The 19,149-nt window shown below is 38.3% G+C and overlaps 1 protein-coding gene across 2 annotated transcripts in view; it reads left to right on the top strand.

The window, feature by feature from the left end:
* LOC128544498 (mitochondrial import inner membrane translocase subunit tim16-like) overlaps positions 1 to 19,149 on the top strand; it is a 125,728-nt gene that overhangs the window by 49,923 nt on the left and 56,656 nt on the right. For both annotated transcript variants that reach the window (XM_053514648.1, XM_053514646.1), the window contains exons 8-9: positions 3,932 to 4,015; positions 4,131 to 4,213. In XM_053514648.1, the coding sequence (XP_053370623.1) occupies positions 3,932 to 4,015; positions 4,131 to 4,213 (167 nt within the window). The remainder of the gene's footprint in view (positions 1 to 3,931; positions 4,016 to 4,130; positions 4,214 to 19,149) is intronic.

Below are 19,149 nucleotides of genomic sequence, written 5' to 3'. Positions count from 1 at the left end.
GCCATTTCACCCTAACTGGGTTGACATCATATTATTAATATGCTCTCAACACAATGGCTATGGAAACCTCAGTAATTGCACGCTACAATGTTATTCTATCTACATTTAGACATTTACTGATGCACATTAGGCAAACTATATCGTTTCCAGTGTCAGGTTTACAAAGAACTTCTACTCTGGGTAAAACAAAATCTTAGACCATGATTTTTGGAGAGAATTATGAATTCAGTTTGTTTTTCTATCTGTAAGGAAGTTAAACAGTTTCTCCATGCCAGTGACTCAGGCTTGGGGAAGAGATGACTACAGTCTTGCAGAAAGCACAATAACAAGAAACTGCACCACTCTGTGAAATGATCTGTCTGTATGGCTTCAATGAGCTTTCAGCATACATCGTTAGCAATTTCTCAACTTTCTGCAAATAATATCAAAGAGCTCCAGGAATTAATGATAAAAGGCAATAGAAGAGCCAAAGAAATAAATAAACTTTGCCATTTTCCGTTCTCCTAGTGTCACATTTCTAGCTTAATAGACATTTTTAGATTTTCTGTCATTACTGCATATGGGACAGATATCGGCTGATGATGGTAAATGTTCTGTGCTACAAGTGTGCTAATGGGTTACTGCCAGGAAAGGTCCTGAATCCTGAAGGGCTAATTAGCTTGCCAAACCAGAGGCAAATGTCTGAATATGAGTATATGCTGTAGGAAAAACATCAGGGCCCAATAGGACCTCAGGCGCCATGGTGTTCCATGTAACATGAGGTTTGTTGGCCTCATCTCTCAAAATGAAGACCGTCATTTTTATGAGCAGGCTGTCACTGACCCAGAACTAGGGGGAGGAAGAACGCATAACATGGCAGTAGTGCTGGATAATAAGATCAAGCTGGTCTACTGCTGCTGAGCAGTATAGCATAAAATAGGGAAAGAAAGAGAGGGAAAAAACAAATTACAGGGGACAAGGAAAGGCCATGTGCGCTGTCCACTAAAATAGGCTTGAAGTTAAATGGTGCCAAGCAGTTTCCTTCAATTTTACCAAAAGTAAATTTACATAAAATTGTCATTAGAATTGTATGTACACTCATCATTAAGGTGACAGCTTTGGGCTTTCTATGATTTATTTGAACCAGTAAATAAAAGTAAATAAAATAAATGTAAAATAAAACTGAATCGGACTGATCCTTGTCTGGGTCAGAATGATTGTAATAGAAGGAAATCCCAAGAATTTGTTGCACAAGGTTTAATTTAAGCTGGGTTTTCTAGTATCAACACAGAATCGAATTTATACATTAATTCAGCATGGCTGTAGGTCCTAAAATGTCTTTTAATTTTTCTCAAGGTCACTAGCTTCCTGTTAGTGATGATGATCGTCTACAGCTGGAATCTTCTTCTGGAGAAGATGGAGGGGAATGCTAATTTGACAGCATTCACCGCCAGACCAACTCATGATGTGAAAACTTAAGGACCTCAGTGCAGATCTGAGAAAAAGGATATTAGACACAAAGTAATAAATGCCAAAGTAATAAGAAGCCAATTCCAACCAACTGCATACTCCAAGATCAGTTTCAACAATTGTACACAAGTACATTTAGCATGTATGTTATTGGGAGGTGTACCTGATTTGCCAAGCGCTCACCTTTAGCTAAGAGGAAATTGGATTGGATGTGGAACAACACAAGAGCCACACAGCCACAGGCCTGCCATGAACTGGAAGGTGCTGGAACACCAGTATCGCTGTCGACACTCAGGCAGGTGTTATATCATCATGGACTAAAGGGCTGCCCACCTATAAAGAAGCCCATGCTCTAAAATTGACACCTTTTAAACTCGACTGAAGTTTGCTGCTGTCCCCATCTCTTCAACTCTGTCAAAAATTATTCACTTTCACCTTGGTGCAGTGCAAACTCACTCACTCATGTTCTACCACTTTATCCTGTATTCAGGGTCGCGGAGGGCCTGGAGCCTATCCCAGGAGGCTTAGGGCACGAGGCAGGGTACACCCTGGACAGGGTGCCAATTCATCGCAGGGCACACACATACACACTCACACGCTCATTCACACACTACGGGCAATTTGAGAACACCAATTAGCCTAATCTTTGGACTGTGGGAGGAAACCGGAGTACCCGAAGGAAACCCACCAAGCACGGGGAGAATATACAAACTCCATGCACATGGAGACAGGAATCGAGTCTGGCCGGGAATCAAACCCAGACCCTGGAGGTGCAAGGCGACAGTGCTAACCACTACACCACCTTGCTTTCATTAATTGAAATAAAAAAATGCAACAATATGTCTGTGACAAAATTATATGACATTATATAGGGATGTCTCCACAAGTATTACCCCAGAATTATAAAGCAAATACTCGCTTGATAAATCTGAGTTTTTACAATTCCTTTTGATGATGAAGGTTTTTTCACCACGGTATTAATTTTATACATGTAAGCTGATACACACTTAAGCGCCTACCAGTGATTATACCTAACTATGAAAATTCTGATTAACTGTAAATAAATCCTTTTTTGTTCCATGTAAATAGTTTGGCAACAGAACATGATGAACGCCGTTTCCACACATTTACCAATTAAAGTTTTGGCAAATTATTAGTCTCTGCCACACAAGATTTATACAAAAGATTTATAAAAGGTCTATAACAAAACATTTCATTTGAAAACCACTATATTACCTATATTGAGGCTTTAAGCTTCCACCGTGCAAGCATAGCACAACTTATTGCCACAGCAAAAGCCAATGCTTGATCAGTGATGCGAAGAAACTTCATATGTAACACAGGGACTGCTGTGTGTGGTTTAAATGTGTTTTGGAGAATTAAAAAAATAATAATAAGAAGAAAAAAAATCTAATAAACTACATAAATAAAATAAATCAAAAATGTTTACACAGTAAAAGTACTGCCATTGAAAAGTTTTTGTATGCACCAAAACTTTATTCTTTGCTCTAATTTGCTGCAACTACTTTCTGTTTGACTCATAAACCAGATCACAATCGAAAAATTGCATACTTAAATGAGCAAAGCTGCAGACTGGTTTAGCCATTGTAACAAAACTGTAGAGGTGGAGTTTAGCCTCTTCTTCCCTTATATGACCCAAACAATTTTCATTATATTTTGGAATTTGTGCAAAGGCATGCAAATTAGAATAATTTTCATTTCCAGATTGCCCATAGTGTGTGCATGAATGTGGAAATGTGTGTGCTTGTGTGCTTTGCAATTGACACCCCATCCAGGGTGTATACCAGTTTGTGTCCCAAGTCCCCTGGGATAGGCTTCAGGCCTCCAGCAACCCTGTATAGGATACGCAGTGCAGAGAATGAGTGTGAATGAGAGTGTTGGGGCTTGCGATTATTTTTTTATTCATTTACATTTTTTTATTTTGCTAAACTGTACAATTTACTCTTCAGCCCTTCAACTTTTTTATAGCTGACTAGCATGAAGTCTACATGAAGAAAGACTTTTTTTCTAATGTTGCTGTTGTAATGTTCAAACTGTGATGATGATGATGATGATGATGATGACGATGATGATCTCACACTGACACTCTTACTGACAGCTTAAACCATACTCCAGTTATGGGATTTCCAAGGTCATTTAGAAGACTCTTTGTTTTCTTTTGCGATTTTTTTTTAAGCAAAAGCTCACTGTGGCCAAGAGCTATCTGCTTTCATTTTTTCAATGATTTCAACATTTTAAGCTAAAAAAATGAAAACACATTGTTCCTAAATCAGTGAAACTTACAGAATTGTCCCTGAAGCTTTTGTCCTGATGTTCATACTGTTTTATTAAATAACAATGATTAAGAAAAACTAAATCTACACAGCTATACTTATATAAAACCTAATCACTATTCAGAGCAAAGTTTGATCAAAACAGATTTATAGTATGAATATGAATGTTGGTTGTTTTCTTTCTGCAGTGTGCTCAAGTTCTGTATAGCAACAAGGATTCTCGTGTTCACTGGGTGAAAGATGATTACATCCTCACTACTGGATTCAACCAGGTAATTCTGTGTTTTGTTTTAGTTTGTAAGAAAGAAAGAGAGAAGTGAGTATATTAAATGCTTAAATGTGTGTGTGTGTGTGTGTGTGTGTGTGTGTTTGTACGTGGTGGTTCAGAATCGGCAGCAGGAGGTCCGTCTGTGGGATTACAGGAAGCTGAACACCTCGCTAAGCTCTGTGTCTTTAGCCACCTCCAGTGGGTGAGTCTCAAAAGAAAAATGTCTAAAACTGATACACTGTCTATAATGTCACTGTTAGTGTGTCATCGTATCCACCTGCACTTTGAAGGTGAGTGAATGAGTGAATGAGTGACCCTGTAGCACATTGAATTTAATTTATTACTTTGATGAAGTGAACAGAGACTATAGACATTGTGGTAAAAAATGGGCAGGCAGTTGCACAAGTTTGCTGGGCCAAATCTTTCATTCAGTTTTCATTAAATATGAAGTATGTTATAAAATATGTTATGAAAAATGTCTCAGCAAAATATGGTACAAAATTAAAATAGCAAAGTGAAAGGACCTTCTGCAAACAAACGCAAGTCATAGAATGACTGGAACACACACAGGTTATGTTTGATTAGTGTACTTTGGATTAATGCACAAAATATTTCCCAACATCACCAGTATTTGCCCGATATCCATTAATGACAGAAAATCTGAAAATTGTAAAACATCACACCGGCAGAATGGAGATTAGAACAAAGTTCATTTATGTCTATACCTCTTCCAGTGGAATGTACTTTTTATTACCCCTTAAAGCATGCAGTGATTGTGTCTGTGAAAATATACTGCATTATACATCTACATTCAAGTATGTATACATTTCAGTGAGGCATGTTCACTATATTCCTGTAAGTTTTATCCTTGGCCATATATAATTTAGCCTCTGCAAGAACTTTGCATAAGGTTAACTGGAGCTGCAAAAATGTTTATTACAGGAGTCTTAAATGTGGTTTGTAAATGAAACAAACTCGAACAAACAGTTTTGCACACAGTGTTGGTTGCTACGATAGTAACAGCACTCCTGCTGCCCCACGCAGCTTCACATTCTACCTATGAATAGAACCCTATAGACTGTTACATTACAGCATGGTTAGGTAAATGACGTTTCAGCACCGCCTTTGAAACTGCTTTTCTCAACTGTGATGAGCTTTCAGTCTGCTGCAATGTAACTGCATAGTGAGTGAGTCTGTGCCTCTGGAAACACACACACAAACACACACACACACACACACGTAAATTACAGACAGAATGTGGCCAGAACTAGAACGAGGGAAGACGTGAATTGTCTTGTTTATATAGCAGTGTTGTGGCACTGCTATAGTAGCAGCTGTGTTGTTCTGCTCTTACGGACAGTAGTAAGGAATGTGCTGTTCACTGAGTCTCCACTCGCTCATGGAGGTGTGTAGCGCATGGAGGTGCGCATGGAAGAAAGGGGGGTGGAGAGGGTGGAGTCTTCACACAGGGTGGGACGTGGAGCTTCTTTAACAGGAACTTTACTCATGTGAAGAGGGATTTAATGGTTTCCTTGTTGGAATGTAACAACTTTGGCCTCATTGTTTGGCTGAAAAATTGGTGTTTACATTAAATGGCCTCCTCTGGCAGCCTACCAACCCACGTTTTACCACTCTCATTTCCTCTGGGTTTTTGTTAGGGAGACAGTTACCCTTATGTAACACAGTGAAATCCTCTTCATAAAATCGCCCCTGAACAGTGTGCGCTGTTGTTAAAATCATACAGATAGGCCTTGTTAACTTCTCTGAAATATTTATTGGGGGTTTTCACCAGTGCTGATGCCCATGCTGACAGATGGATTGTGCCAGAACTAAACAAACATTATCACATCAAACTAAAAATGGACGTACACTTAGCGTGACAAGCAGTGTGTTCTTTTTTTGTCACTAAGCTTCTGCCAGTGCGGTAGCCACAGGATGAGGAATGTTGCAGCTTGCACAGCTGATTGTTGACCATGTGTCAGAGTGCTGGGGTTAGACAGAAGAATCTACCACATACTTGTTTGTATATAGATGAGGAGAGATGCATATTCTGTTGACAAGCTGTTTCCCCTTCAGGTATTCACACATGAACACTTTAACCTTACTATGCCTATGGTATGCTCATTTGCATGGTTTCCATTTTAACATTTGGGTAGATTAGTGATTTTACACTGTCATTTGATTTCTGCTTATTTATATCATGCTTATTTTTTGAAAATACATATGCAACTTCGGTGGAGGAAAAAACTCCTGCAATGGACATGAGTCTGACATGAGTATGTAAAAGGCCTGAATATGTATAAGTCCATGCATCATTTTTTGTGTTTTTATTTTCTTGCAGTTTAAATGATTATGTATATAAAGATGCTAATCAGACTTTTGTCCTTTACACTGCAGCTTTCACATGTGCAGAATGTGACTGTGTTTAAGGGACTGTGGTGCATTTTCTCCACCTGCCCTGTATTAGGCCTTAAATGGGCCTTTAGGGTGTGGATGCAGCGTGACTTTATATTTAACCCAGTAGGAAGTAGGAAGCTTCAGCTACACTCATTTTTTGGAATTACAGAAAATATCAGTAAATGTGTTGCATACAGACAACCAAATGCTTTCATATAACTTTTTGTACTGAGAGTGAATGTGCTTCATCAAGGCCAAGTCAAGTTCATGTCTAAAAGCAGTCTAAAGTGGGCGGGATGTAGGTGCTGCTTGTTAATGTCTGTGGAGTCATTTCCTCTTATCTCTCTTGTTGTTTTTGTGGCCTATTTGGTTTAGCTAGTTGAGGCCAGAAATAGGATTATGCAGTATAATCAACACAGGCTCTCCTTAATCAGCTTGAATGCATGAGCTTCAGAAGTAATGGTCCCTCCCAAAGATTAATTGCAGGTGCTCACATTACTCTCTGAGCTCAGTGCCTGAATCCTCTTGTGTGCTTGGTTGGAAATATAATCATCCTATTTTATGTTGTAAAGGGATTTTTGCCTAACAAATTGTCTTAGAAATTTGTTCTGCTGATCCAGACAGAACCGTGCTGAGGAGGAGTCCAGTTGTGTGGTTTAACCATAACAGTTTTGATAGATGCTGCTTGCTGGCCCCATGAGGGGATCTGAGAGTCGTTTTGGGTTTAAGCTATCGGTCAAGGTAATCATAGGCTTCATGACAGTATGACGCAAAACTAGGAGTTTTGGAAATCTTAAATTTTTATTTTTATATAAGTCAACAACCCATCGCAGATCAGCCAGATGACCATTTCTGACTCATGCGATTGCAGTTATTAAAAAAATTCTCACCTAATTTTATCAGACTACTGTAGTATAAAGAAGCTCTCCAGTAATTGCAGTGCTATTTTTTTTACTTATTGGTTGTTACTTTTGCATAGCATTTTAAATATTCATTATATTTGTGAAGCAACTTTGGCAGTACTTATGTTAGTTTTTGTTCTTTTTCTGTTTTTAGGAAGAAAGTTAAAAGATCTGCTGCTAAGATAGATTAGACAGACAGACTAGACAGAGAGGCGCTGCACGCTTAACCTTATTTTTACTTGCTGACAATAAACTTTAGTCATTCAGCCATTTTTTTCACTATTAATCTTATTTACATATGTGCACTGCTAAAAAAAACTAAATCAAATAGCAAATGAACAGAAATATTTTGCTCTATTTTTTAAACCAAGTAATTGCAGTGCACGTGGCCTGGCAGTGAAATCAGAACTGTCCATTACTTTGTCTGATGGCTCTGTTAAATTTCATATTTGCATTAGGAATAGCCATGCACTGAGAGTATACTGTAGGCCTACAGTATATGTAAGCAATATTATACTCGAGGTCATGCCGTTGTACTGAATATCAGCACAGTTGTGATATACAGTAGTTATAGCTCAAAGATATCACCTCGGTGCTGATATTCAGTAGAAAAGCGCAACCTGAAGTGTGATATTCCTTTTGTACAACCATTATACAAAATCTATTTATTGTTATTAAGATTATGATTTGCTATTTGATCTGTCAACAGCTGGCGGACTCGCGTAAAGCTGGCGACTGACAGTTAGCGTCCGACAGTTACAGTAGTGTAATTAACAAGGGTAAAAGTAGATTTAAATACTTACTACTGTATGCCGTAGTATTTGGCACTACATAGCCAACTATGTTACCCCCTATGTAATAAAGAGAATAAACTATGAGGGTGATGGAATGCCCTGTAAATCGAAAGTTTTTTTTATATCACCAATTATTATGCTTTAGAATAGCCTCAACTAACTAACTGTTCTAGCACAGAATCCCAAATAGCATAAAATGGAAATATAGTGCGCTATGTAGGTTGTAGAATCCCTTGTTTCACACACCAAGTAGTGACCTTAATCAGGGTTAACAATTGTTAGAACACCTGTGAAGTGGAGTAAAACATATACAGTAGTTAAATGTCCCAGTGCTGTTATGCTCTATCCAGTATTAGCACTCATGGAATGTCTTTTGTCCCATCACATTATTTGGTTGGAACAGATTGTTGTATGATGCAACTTATTGTAGTAGATGCATTATCAGACTTAAATGCCATTGTGCAGAAACCATCTGTGTAATTATGTTGGGTCTGAATCATACCATTTAAGGCTTGCCTTTTGTTTAGTTTTTTTTTTTCACTATTGGTATCCAGTTGCCAAGCAGGACTGTGTGTGTGTGTATGTGTGTGTGTGTGTGTGTGTGTGTGTGTATGTGTGTGTTTTCGAGTTATGGCAGGGGTAGGTTTGGCAACTCAGGAAAAATGTGAGTGGCTCTAGCCCAACCGTTATTCACAAGACATGGATGAAATGCAATGTGATAGGTCTCTCAACTCCATTTCTCCCCTCCATTTAAACAGAGATGAGATGGACAAATGCCTTCTCTCCATCTTCCTCATCTTTCTCTCACCCAAAGAGCTCTTTGTGTGTTTGTGCTCTTACCGTCACTCTCATTCAGGAGCCAGAGGGTCTGTGGTTTGGAGCTCCTGTGTGTAAGTGAAGGTTTGAAACTGAGGCCAGAATGTTGAATGGCAGCTCCTGCTCTGTGCTCATAAAGTAACCAAACCTGTTTCCCATTAGGTTCCTGCTTTCCTCTACTGCCAGGGTTCTAGTGGGCCACATCCTGCAGCCATTCAGCAGTGGCATGTCACCCTACACATACTGTATCTACACATGTAGCCAATTATTGGTCTCAATTTCTACTCTTTACCTTTAAATTGCACAGTTAAATTGAAGCAATGGAAAAGCCAGATTTAGTTTTATTAATTAGGAAAACACATGCATGAGTGGAATTGTACTTTCTTACTATGCGTGAGTATTATTTGGGAAAAAATCTTTTTTTTTTTTTACAGCTCATTACATTATGAAACTTAAAGGACTCTCCTTGTCTGCATCCAGCCAGTACAGTATGCGGACCTTACGTACTGTACGCTACACATCAATTAAACAGCCTGAGTTTAGCATTCAGTCATTTAATTTATCATGAATCTTGTTAAAAGAGACTATTAAGAATCCTCCTCGACTGTTACCATCTTATACTTATACAGTGGTACCTCGGCGTACACATTTTCTCTTTTCCGGAGGCCAGTTTATATTGTGAAACACATTTTCCCATAGAAAAGATTTTAAATCCATGTGATCCGTTCTAGCCTCTCAAAAAACCTTACCAATATTACCACTTTCCAACCCTACATTCACATTTTGTATATAAAAACAATCAAAACATTTATTAAAAAAAACCACATAATTTATAAAATTATTCACATTTATAAAATGTGAAATAAACAGACATTAAACCATGTAACCTTCATTTATGATTTCTCTGGGCACCAGCTGCTTTAAAAGTGACTCCCTTTTTTTCTTGCTACTGTCCTTGCTCCTTACACAATATGCAACAACAACAACAACAAAAAATTGCTTTGCTTGTCTTTTCAATGATGCAAACAAGTTTTCAACGGCTCTTGGACGTATGCGCAACTCATGCGTGCGTGCAACTTAGACGCAAGCCAGCATTTGGTTCAGCTGCTTTTGTGGCAAAAAAAGACCTCAAGGCAAAGTTCTTGCAAAATTTCTGTTCTTAGGACGAAAATTCTTAAGATAGGGTGTTTGTATGCCGATGTACCCTGTAAGTGCTTTACTCGTTGTAAGTCTGGGGATGATCACCACATCACTTCCTCTAAGAATATTTCAGTACAGAGTAAGCAATGACTCATATGAACCAAGATCTCTCTTTTGCCTCACTACATGCCATAAATTAAATTCATGTTAAAAAGCATTCTTGACTGTAATCTATTTAGGTTATACACTGCCTGACCAAAAAGTCACAGTTTCCAGCAAAAAACAGGAGATGCTGAAATTACTGCAGTTGGAATTAGTACCATCCAAGGCATTAAAAAACCTAGTTGAACTGTCAGTTTTGTGGTTGGAAAAAAATACTGAAGGATTAGAGATCACTTAAATGCTTGGTGAAATTGCATCATAAAAAGTAAAAATCACAGCTGTGTTTAATACTGAAAATAAAAGTAATTTCCACAAACAATGTGATGAAAACTCACAGTGGCTAGGGACTAAACAGCTGTGTGGCTGTAAGAAAACCACTTGTTCCGAGAATAATTAGGGAAAAACTAACATAATTTTTGGACTTTGGATCAGTATGGGTCCAGTTTGACTCAATTCCAGAGTGATGGGTGCATCAGGGTAAAACGGGAAGGGATGTACCCATTATGCCACTGTAAAAGCCTGTGGAGGTTATGATCTGGGGTTGCTTCTATTCATCTGGTCCAGACCTACCAGTGAAGTGCAATGTCATGTAAGGGTTTAAATCACCATTTGATCGTAAATGTCATGTGACTGTATGAGCGTCATAAACAAAATTTGTCACGCCTTTTGTCTTCTACATCTATTTTATCATGTGTTATTTTTCCACTTCATTATTTAAGGATGAGTTGTTCCAGGCCATCACTTGTACAAACATCACTGCCTGTGTAGATGGTTGTATTTTAGTGTGAGCATTTTATTGGCTGCTGACAGGTGGCATGTGCATCTGGCCAATCTCACATCCTTGGTGAGATCTGTTTGTCCACAAGATCACCAGATGTCCACTGGGAGACATATTAGTGTCAGGAGATGGAGGGCTCACTGGCTTGCCCTCACAGTTGATGTGTATTTGTCTGTGTTGACTGCTGCACTCTTGCCAAGCTGAAGTTTATTTGGTCATTAGACAAGTCATTGGACACATCCTGTGATTAGTTTAGGTGTTTAAGTATGCCAGATGTCAGTGTTTAAATGTGCTGTGTTTTGGTTGATCTCAAGTTTCAGTGTTCAGACTTTCTGAACTAATTCATGCCAAGTTCTTAGGAATTACCTTTCCAACACAGTAACCCACATCACCATTTTTGGTTGATAATATTGTTTAAAATGTCTTAAACTTTCAGCTATGCTGAGACATATTGAAGGAGTAAATGATACGGGTGTCAACAGAGATGAGACCCAACAGGTTCAAAAGATCAACAATCCTCATCTGTCTGTTCCTTCCAGCAGTGTTGTGATGAGCACAGCTGTCCTACTGGGTGAGGATCACAAATTTACAATATAAACAAATTCACCGTGCGTAGACAGTAAAGAGTAAAGTAATTGAAAAAGAAAAAAAGAACAGTGAAAGACAAGAATGCAAAATAAAAAAGGAATGAAGTAAATAATGAAAAAATAGATTGAGAGACAGAAGGTAAGCGAAAAAGCAAGCAGTATGGAGGACATTTCGCTAAAGCAACAGCATTTATCTGTCACTTCATTAAGAGCTCTGGGTTGAAAGGTGATTGGGGAAACTTTCCCTGTGAAGTTTGCTTTAGGAGGAAAACTACTCTGTCAGCTCATTTTTCTTGGTTGCTGTGGCTTGAGTTTTGAGGTTTTTCGATACGTCTATCTCAGCTAATGTTCAGGCAGCTCAAGTTGGAACAGTTTAATGTCATAGCCTTTGTTTTAAATTAAAGGTGTGGTTAATTTGTGATCTTAACCCAGGCTTTATCTGGACTAGGGCTAGACCCAGGCTAATCTGATAAAACTGCTAAAGTAATTTAGACTTCTCCAGTTATGGTTTAGCTATTTAAAAACGGAAATAGAAGATAATTTGAGGAATCTATTTATGTATTGGTGAGTATCATTAAACTCATTAAACTCATCATTAACTTCTTTTTCATAGCATCATTTAAAACCCTTTATTCACTCATCCGTTATACAAAGGTGTACTGACTTTTAACAACAGAATCCTTTGTCGTTCACACACCAGATCATGCATGAGGGTCAGACTGTCTGGAAGAGCAACATTTCTACACACACACACACACACACACACACACACACACACACACACACACACACACACACTCACACTTACAGAGCTTTTGTCATCATTACCATTCAGGTCTTGTGGACCTTTTCATAGACATGCTAGCTAGAGTTGAAAGAAAAGAGAAACTACACACACACACACACACACACACACACAGTATTGTGCCCAGGTGCATTCACATGGGGGAACAAGATTGCGGGCTTGAGTACAGATTCACAAAAACAGACTTTTACACCGATTGTATATCCTTTCAATGTGTCAGCTGCTTATCTCCTGACACTGCTTCCTCAGCATAAAACAGTCCTAGCTGATATGCATGCTTTCCTGTGGAATGCTGTATATCTGAGATGATATGAAATAATAAAAAATAATAAGATTGTATAGTTTTAAAACGAAGTGTATGAATCTTCATCGCTATTTGCGAATAATTATTGACTATAAATGTCACGTATCTCCACACTCATGTACACTAAAGCCTTATATTCCACCTTTTGATAGCATGCCATTTGTACATCTCCACCAAATATGTCGTATGAGGAACATCCAAATATCGCCCTTGCACTTTACTGCCACCCAACTTCACCGTCTCATTGCATCTGATTGTGGCTTACTGCTTTGCGCTTCTGGATGAACCCTTACTGCACTTACTGGCTTAATCTGATCTAAGCAAATATTCTATGGAATCTCTGTCTTTTCAAAATCATCATATATTTCAAACTGAGTTATGAGTTTAGTACATTTTACTCTATAATACTCTAAAATAATCTTTAGGGAGGACAAAATAGAAAAGCAAAGAAAAACAGCACACTATGAACACATAGGAAAATACATTTAACAGTTAACAAAAATAGAGACGAATCGATGCAACCAACATTAATACTCTAAACATTAAAACCATCAGCCTTTTCAAACCTACACTTCCATCAGAGTAGTCATGGTCTTAATTATGTCTGTACGTTATCGCATTTATCAGCCATGGCCTACATGATCCATAACAGGGAAAGCGGAGGAAAGAAATAACCCTGAACAAAGCACAAAGCTCCTCACATGAGATATTTGAAGAAGGGAAGAAAGCAAGAGGCCCTGGTTCAGGGAAAAAAAATTAGGAAGGGGGTTTCAGTTTTAATCGTCTAACAGGGATAAAGAGTGTATAGTGGGGCTCACATTGCCTTAAGCACATTTACTGGAGTGGGAGGATGCAGGTGTTATGGCTGGTTGCCTTTATACTGAATGTGACCGTTCTTACAGGACTTCTGACCACTGGATTGTGCACTCACACTAGCTTGTCACCTACACACATAAATACAAGTACAGACGTGCAAATAGTGCAACATGATGCACACAATGCATAACCAAAACCATTCCTGTTGTGCGCTGTCATTTAGTTCACGCCAAGTTTCACTTGATAGATGACTGCCTCGGTCATGGTCAAAAGCCTTCTCATTGGCTCTGCTCATTTCTTGCTATCGTTGAGTGAGTGTTCAGTTTTGTTTGGGCCTCATAGATGTAGAGGCTCGTTTTATTTATCAAAATGTCAAAAAAATTCTTTTCAAAAAAATGTTTGGACTTGCAAAAGGGATTTGGTCAATAATGTTTAATTTTTTTCTGAAGATAATAGCAGATACAAAAAGTTTAAATACATTGATTAAAAAACTTTTTTTTGTTGTTAAAAAGTAAAACTAAGGTATATCATGTCAGACCATTTTCCAGATTTAATGTGAAACAGAAGCCACAAAATTACAGTAAGAAAACAAATAGAAACCTTGTAGGTTCAAAGGTAATTATCATACAACTTTCATCAATGAAGTGATTCAAAAATCTAAATCCAAATATAGAGCAGCTGTTTCTGTAGAAAGGTCTTGACATCTTTATACCAACATCATCTGACTACTGAATTGAAGGTCTGCAAAGAGCTTACTAATAGCAATGTATTGGTGTTGATTACAATTTTCATATGTTATACATATAATATAGAAAATGTGTGTGCCAAAGAAGCTACTTCTGAAGTTTATGCGAAATAAAAGTGACCAATGTTGCTTCCCTTAAAATTTCAAGTTGCTTCAGCCATTTGGGAGAGAATTAATTTTATATGTGATATCTTATATATATATACGTTTGTGTGTGATTTTATGTGTGACATTTATTTTTCAGTGTTATGCTGTCTTGTTTCATGTCAAATTCATGTTGCAGTATTTTAACAATTTTGCATTTTGGAATAATACACTTTTTTGGTTTATGTCTTTTCATGTGAAATCTTAATAAGATTCATCTAAATGACAAGTAAGATCATTAAAAGATTTGAATAACGAAAAGTCGCAGACACCCCACCTACAGTAGGTGAGACACTTTTCAGCAGGAATACCATGACTTGGCCATAAGCATGGACAGGTTTAAAGTGTTAAATGTATTGATCAAAAGCGGCGTACTAATGAAATTCCAAAATATTAGAAAAACTATGAGACACAATGAAGGCCATCAACCCACCATCGAGTGTACAAAATGGGCCATGCCTTAAGCAAGCTGCTGGAATATCTAGTCTGGACTATGAGGTAGGCTGGCTAGACAAAGGTAGGGTATGATTACAGGGCTGTGAACAGATGATCTCTTTGCAATATGGTAGATCTGGAGCATTTTTGCAAGGAGTAGTGAAAGTTGATTGGTGGCCTCTTACTCAAAAGAATGACTGCTATTGTACAAAATGTGTAATATAAAGTAACTGGTAACTGGATTTGTTTTTTCCCACTTAAAATGTTTCAGTTGATATTTTATAGTAAAGATGAAAAAAAAAACATGATATACTGTATCATGTAATTATATTTCACAGAAAATTTTCAACCATTTTAACAGGGGTCTGTAGTTAATCTCACACACACACAAACACACATACACACACACACACACTGACCTTCTATATTTAAACCATCTTTTAGCAGCCACACCACTCAAAATGTATGGCTCTCTGTGTCAGGAAGGGTGTGCTGGCGGGAGTTGGCACGGTCTGGTCTTATGTTGACCTTTCTGCGGTTGCTTTTTTTAATTGCATCTCTTCGGAGGTTGAAAAAAAATTTGCTGATGGATTTAGAAGCTGTTGTGGGTTTGGGCCCGTATGGTACAGGCCCTACGGCGTATTGGTGTGCGATGGGAGATGAGGGATACCACACATGGAACGACTGCTGTTCGGCCTAATCAGCATTTTCCTTCATGGGCGCACACTGGCACGCGGCCTTGGCGTTAGGAGCCGAGGCATATGGCCACGTTTGTGTTTATGTGGTGCCAGAGTGCTGCTCTGGATAGCCTTATTACAGGGAAGAGGAAAATCTGCGTGCAGGCCCAGGCCAAACCACGAATGCTGCGTCGAGTCCTGAGGGACAGAGCGTGCTCTAAAGAAATATGACTGGATTCAAGTTTAAAAGTTTATTTTTCTGTTCTTTATCCATTTGTGTACTGATTTATCCCCAGAGAAATGTAGTTCTGTTTTGCAACTTATAAAAAAAAAATGCAATGTTACAAATAAAATGTATGCATCTTGCCACAAGACATGTTCAAGAAGAACCGGGGTGTTTTATAACCAGGGGATTTAAAAGCTGAGGATATAAGAGACGTTGGATTTGCAAATCATTTTTTAATATTGATATCACATTGAAAAATATATATTTTTTAAAATTTCTTTTTCCTTTCAAATTCAATAGCTTTTTCACTAAACTGGATCGCCTTATATTGATACATCACCCATGTACACTTCAGCACTTTTTTACACTTCAGTGGCCGTTTGATGTTGTGCTGACTGATAAATCACACAAAGCTACAAATTTTCTTTCTTTTTTATTATTTATTAAATGAATCATGTATTTATATATATTTCCCATAACCATTTTATCCTGCTCGAGGTTACAGTGAAACCAGATGCACTTTCTTAAATGATGTAGGGGGCGGATATTATTCATTCATACACTTTGATTTGCATATGATGCATTTGTGTATTATTTTATACATATAAAATTACTTTAATTTAAAACATCCTTATTCAGGACTGTTTTTAGCCACCTTGGCCCTGTCTAACAACATTACTCTTAGTCATCTTGACAACTTAGGAACTAAACTTCAGTTTGATTAGCTTGACAACAAGCTAATAAAGAAGTAAGTGTTTCCTGAGCTGCCATTCAGCTGAACAAGGCTGCAGCAGCTTGTCAATGTCCAGGCGTTTCCTGCAATCAAAGTGACTGAGAGATCATGTGGAGCTCTGTGAAACCTTCAGACCCACATGGCTCATGTCTGCTTATAATGCCTGTTTGTTCTAAGGGGATTGCCTTCCCATTTTTGCTGGGGCAAAGGGCAAGGGATAAGGTCACAAGTCATGAAGTATGCAAGCAGTTTGAGCTGAATTTGGGCTTTGGGTTTAACGTTATGCCCAAAAACAACGTTTGTGGTTCTTGTATGTGTTTGTACTTAAATATTACAGTCATTTTCACTGAATACACACACACGCTTTTTTGGTGATTGCTTTTGACACATAAAACCTTAGATAACCCTAGAGAACACTTGTTTAGCATGAAAGCCCTCAGCTTGTATACAGAACCAGCTGATGAATAAGAGCTCTGGCACCAGTGGAGGAGAATTGAAGTACTTGATCATCCTGGACAGCAGAGATTAAAGTTAGATAGTGCTTATCTGATCTACTGAGCAAAAACATATGCCATACCTATATGTCTTAGGCTTGTCATAACAGTGCCCATACATAGTTTAAATCAGTTTGTATTAACAATTATGTTTTTGTGCATGTGCGTGTATGCATTAAATCACCAATTTGCAAGGGTTCTTTTTTGGTGGTTTGTTATGCATTGAACTGTAAACATTGTTCTTAAATTTGGAACAGGCTGTTAAGGAAGCATGTACCATAAACAAATGCTGGGAATTTGGCATTTTCCATGTGTTTAGAGACGGTGCACATCTGCCCTCTACCAGTCTTTTCTCTTTTTGACATGTTCTTCAGTTATAGTAAAATGCCCATATCAACACCTCAGACCTGACCCCTGTTGTGTCGGCTAAGCGAGTTTATCCTACTGGCCTGTATTTGTGCATGTGTCAGGATGTGTATTTGTGTTGCAAAATCAACTGCCATTTTCATCTGGACTAACAGGTTGGCACATATCTTGAACAAATAAGCACTGCTAAGCCATTTTAAACTCAGGCGCATCAAATATAAAGTCCTGTACTTGATCCAGCCCGACATTACACGAGTGAACATATGACCAAAGTTCTAAACAGAAGAGCTTCTTCATGGGCATTCTTATATTAATTATTTCATACCATCCATGTAAGAGTGCTCTGTTTTTCTCTAACAGCCTTCTATTGACTTTGTTGCTCTTTTTCAATTATGGTTATCATTACATCCTCTCCTCCTAGATACCATCCTAGTCAGCATACTGCAGGTTAGGAACAATAGCGCAGCAAGACATACAATTAGCACCTGTTGACATTTACACTGGAGGGAGATTAGGCAGAGATTGGCCCTATCTGTCTTTGCCAATTGAAGCTAATTAGATGCAGATGTGTTTCAGGGCCTGCTTCAGTGCCAGGTTTGAGTTTAATGGTAAGCACATTTTTTTCCTCAACAACTCTTCTATAATACTTTGACCCCTCACTACTCTTCCCTGTCTGGAATGTTACTCTCTGTGATTAATCCCAGATTTCAAACTTCCATAGGATTTCTAGATTTCCTACGATGTATAAAGAATTCATTCTGATAAACACACATTTTTGTTGGACATACTCATTGTTTTGTTGTTTCACATTTAAAACCTCCCTTCTGAGAAAGAGCTGCGGTGCAGGCAGAGCCCCGCCATTATATCATCCGTTCTGCAAAATTTAATTCACACAATCCAGAACCACAATCATTTTATTTCTTTGTCATTAATAGATTTAAAAAATATATAACCCAGTTGATCGAATTTTTATATGTTGTGCAATCATAGGGCAGAGCCTCCTTTCTCTCTTAATGTAGCACTGGAGCTTTTATTGCTTTAATCAAAAATTGGAATTGCAACAAATGCTAGTGGACGTTCATAGAGCAAAAGTTTTGCTGCCCCCGGTATGAACCCTTTTAGTGAATGAAGTGGAGTGGACACGGCAGTCAGGTTTGCTACTGTAGATTAAAGAAGTTTCCATTCCTTCTTTAACAACAAATACATTAGTATTATATGTAATGAATTCCTGCAAAAGGCTGTTTTTCGTTCATTCTATTAAAGGGAGATACTTATTTTCCAGGTGGCACGATGGTGTAGTGGTTAGCAATGTTACCTTACACTTTGAGGGTCTGGGTTCGATTCCCGGCCAGGCTTGATCCCCGTCTCTGTGTGCATGGAGTTTGCATGTTTTCCCTGTGCTTAGGGGTTTTCCTCCGGTTTATGCTCCGGGCACTCTATTTGGCATTCCCAAATTGCCTATAGTGTGTGTGTGTGTGCCCTGCGATAGATTGGCACCCTGTCCAGGGTGTACCCCGCCTCATGCCCAAGTTTCCTGTGATAGGCTCCATTGCTTAATTTCAGCACTGCTATTGGACTCTTTAGCAAGACACTTAATCCAGTCTGCTTCTGAGGCATTGTTCCATGACATATCCAGCATTTTGTCCTCATGCTCTACACTCCTGCAGGGATGCACAATTTTCTGTCTTTTGTCTAGCTCACATCACCACAGCAAGGCCTTGATCACTATTTTAACGGCATGGCACTTACAAACCCCATGGCTAAGTCATAGTTTGTAGAGCATGAATAATATTAGTCGCACTCATTTATTTTTATTT

Source organism: Clarias gariepinus, chromosome 16, assembly GCF_024256425.1.
Source record: "Clarias gariepinus isolate MV-2021 ecotype Netherlands chromosome 16, CGAR_prim_01v2, whole genome shotgun sequence".
Lineage (NCBI taxonomy): Eukaryota > Metazoa > Chordata > Actinopteri > Siluriformes > Clariidae > Clarias > Clarias gariepinus.
The sequence above is the reverse complement of the archived record's forward strand: the minus strand, read 5'-3'. Positions and strand labels throughout refer to the sequence as shown.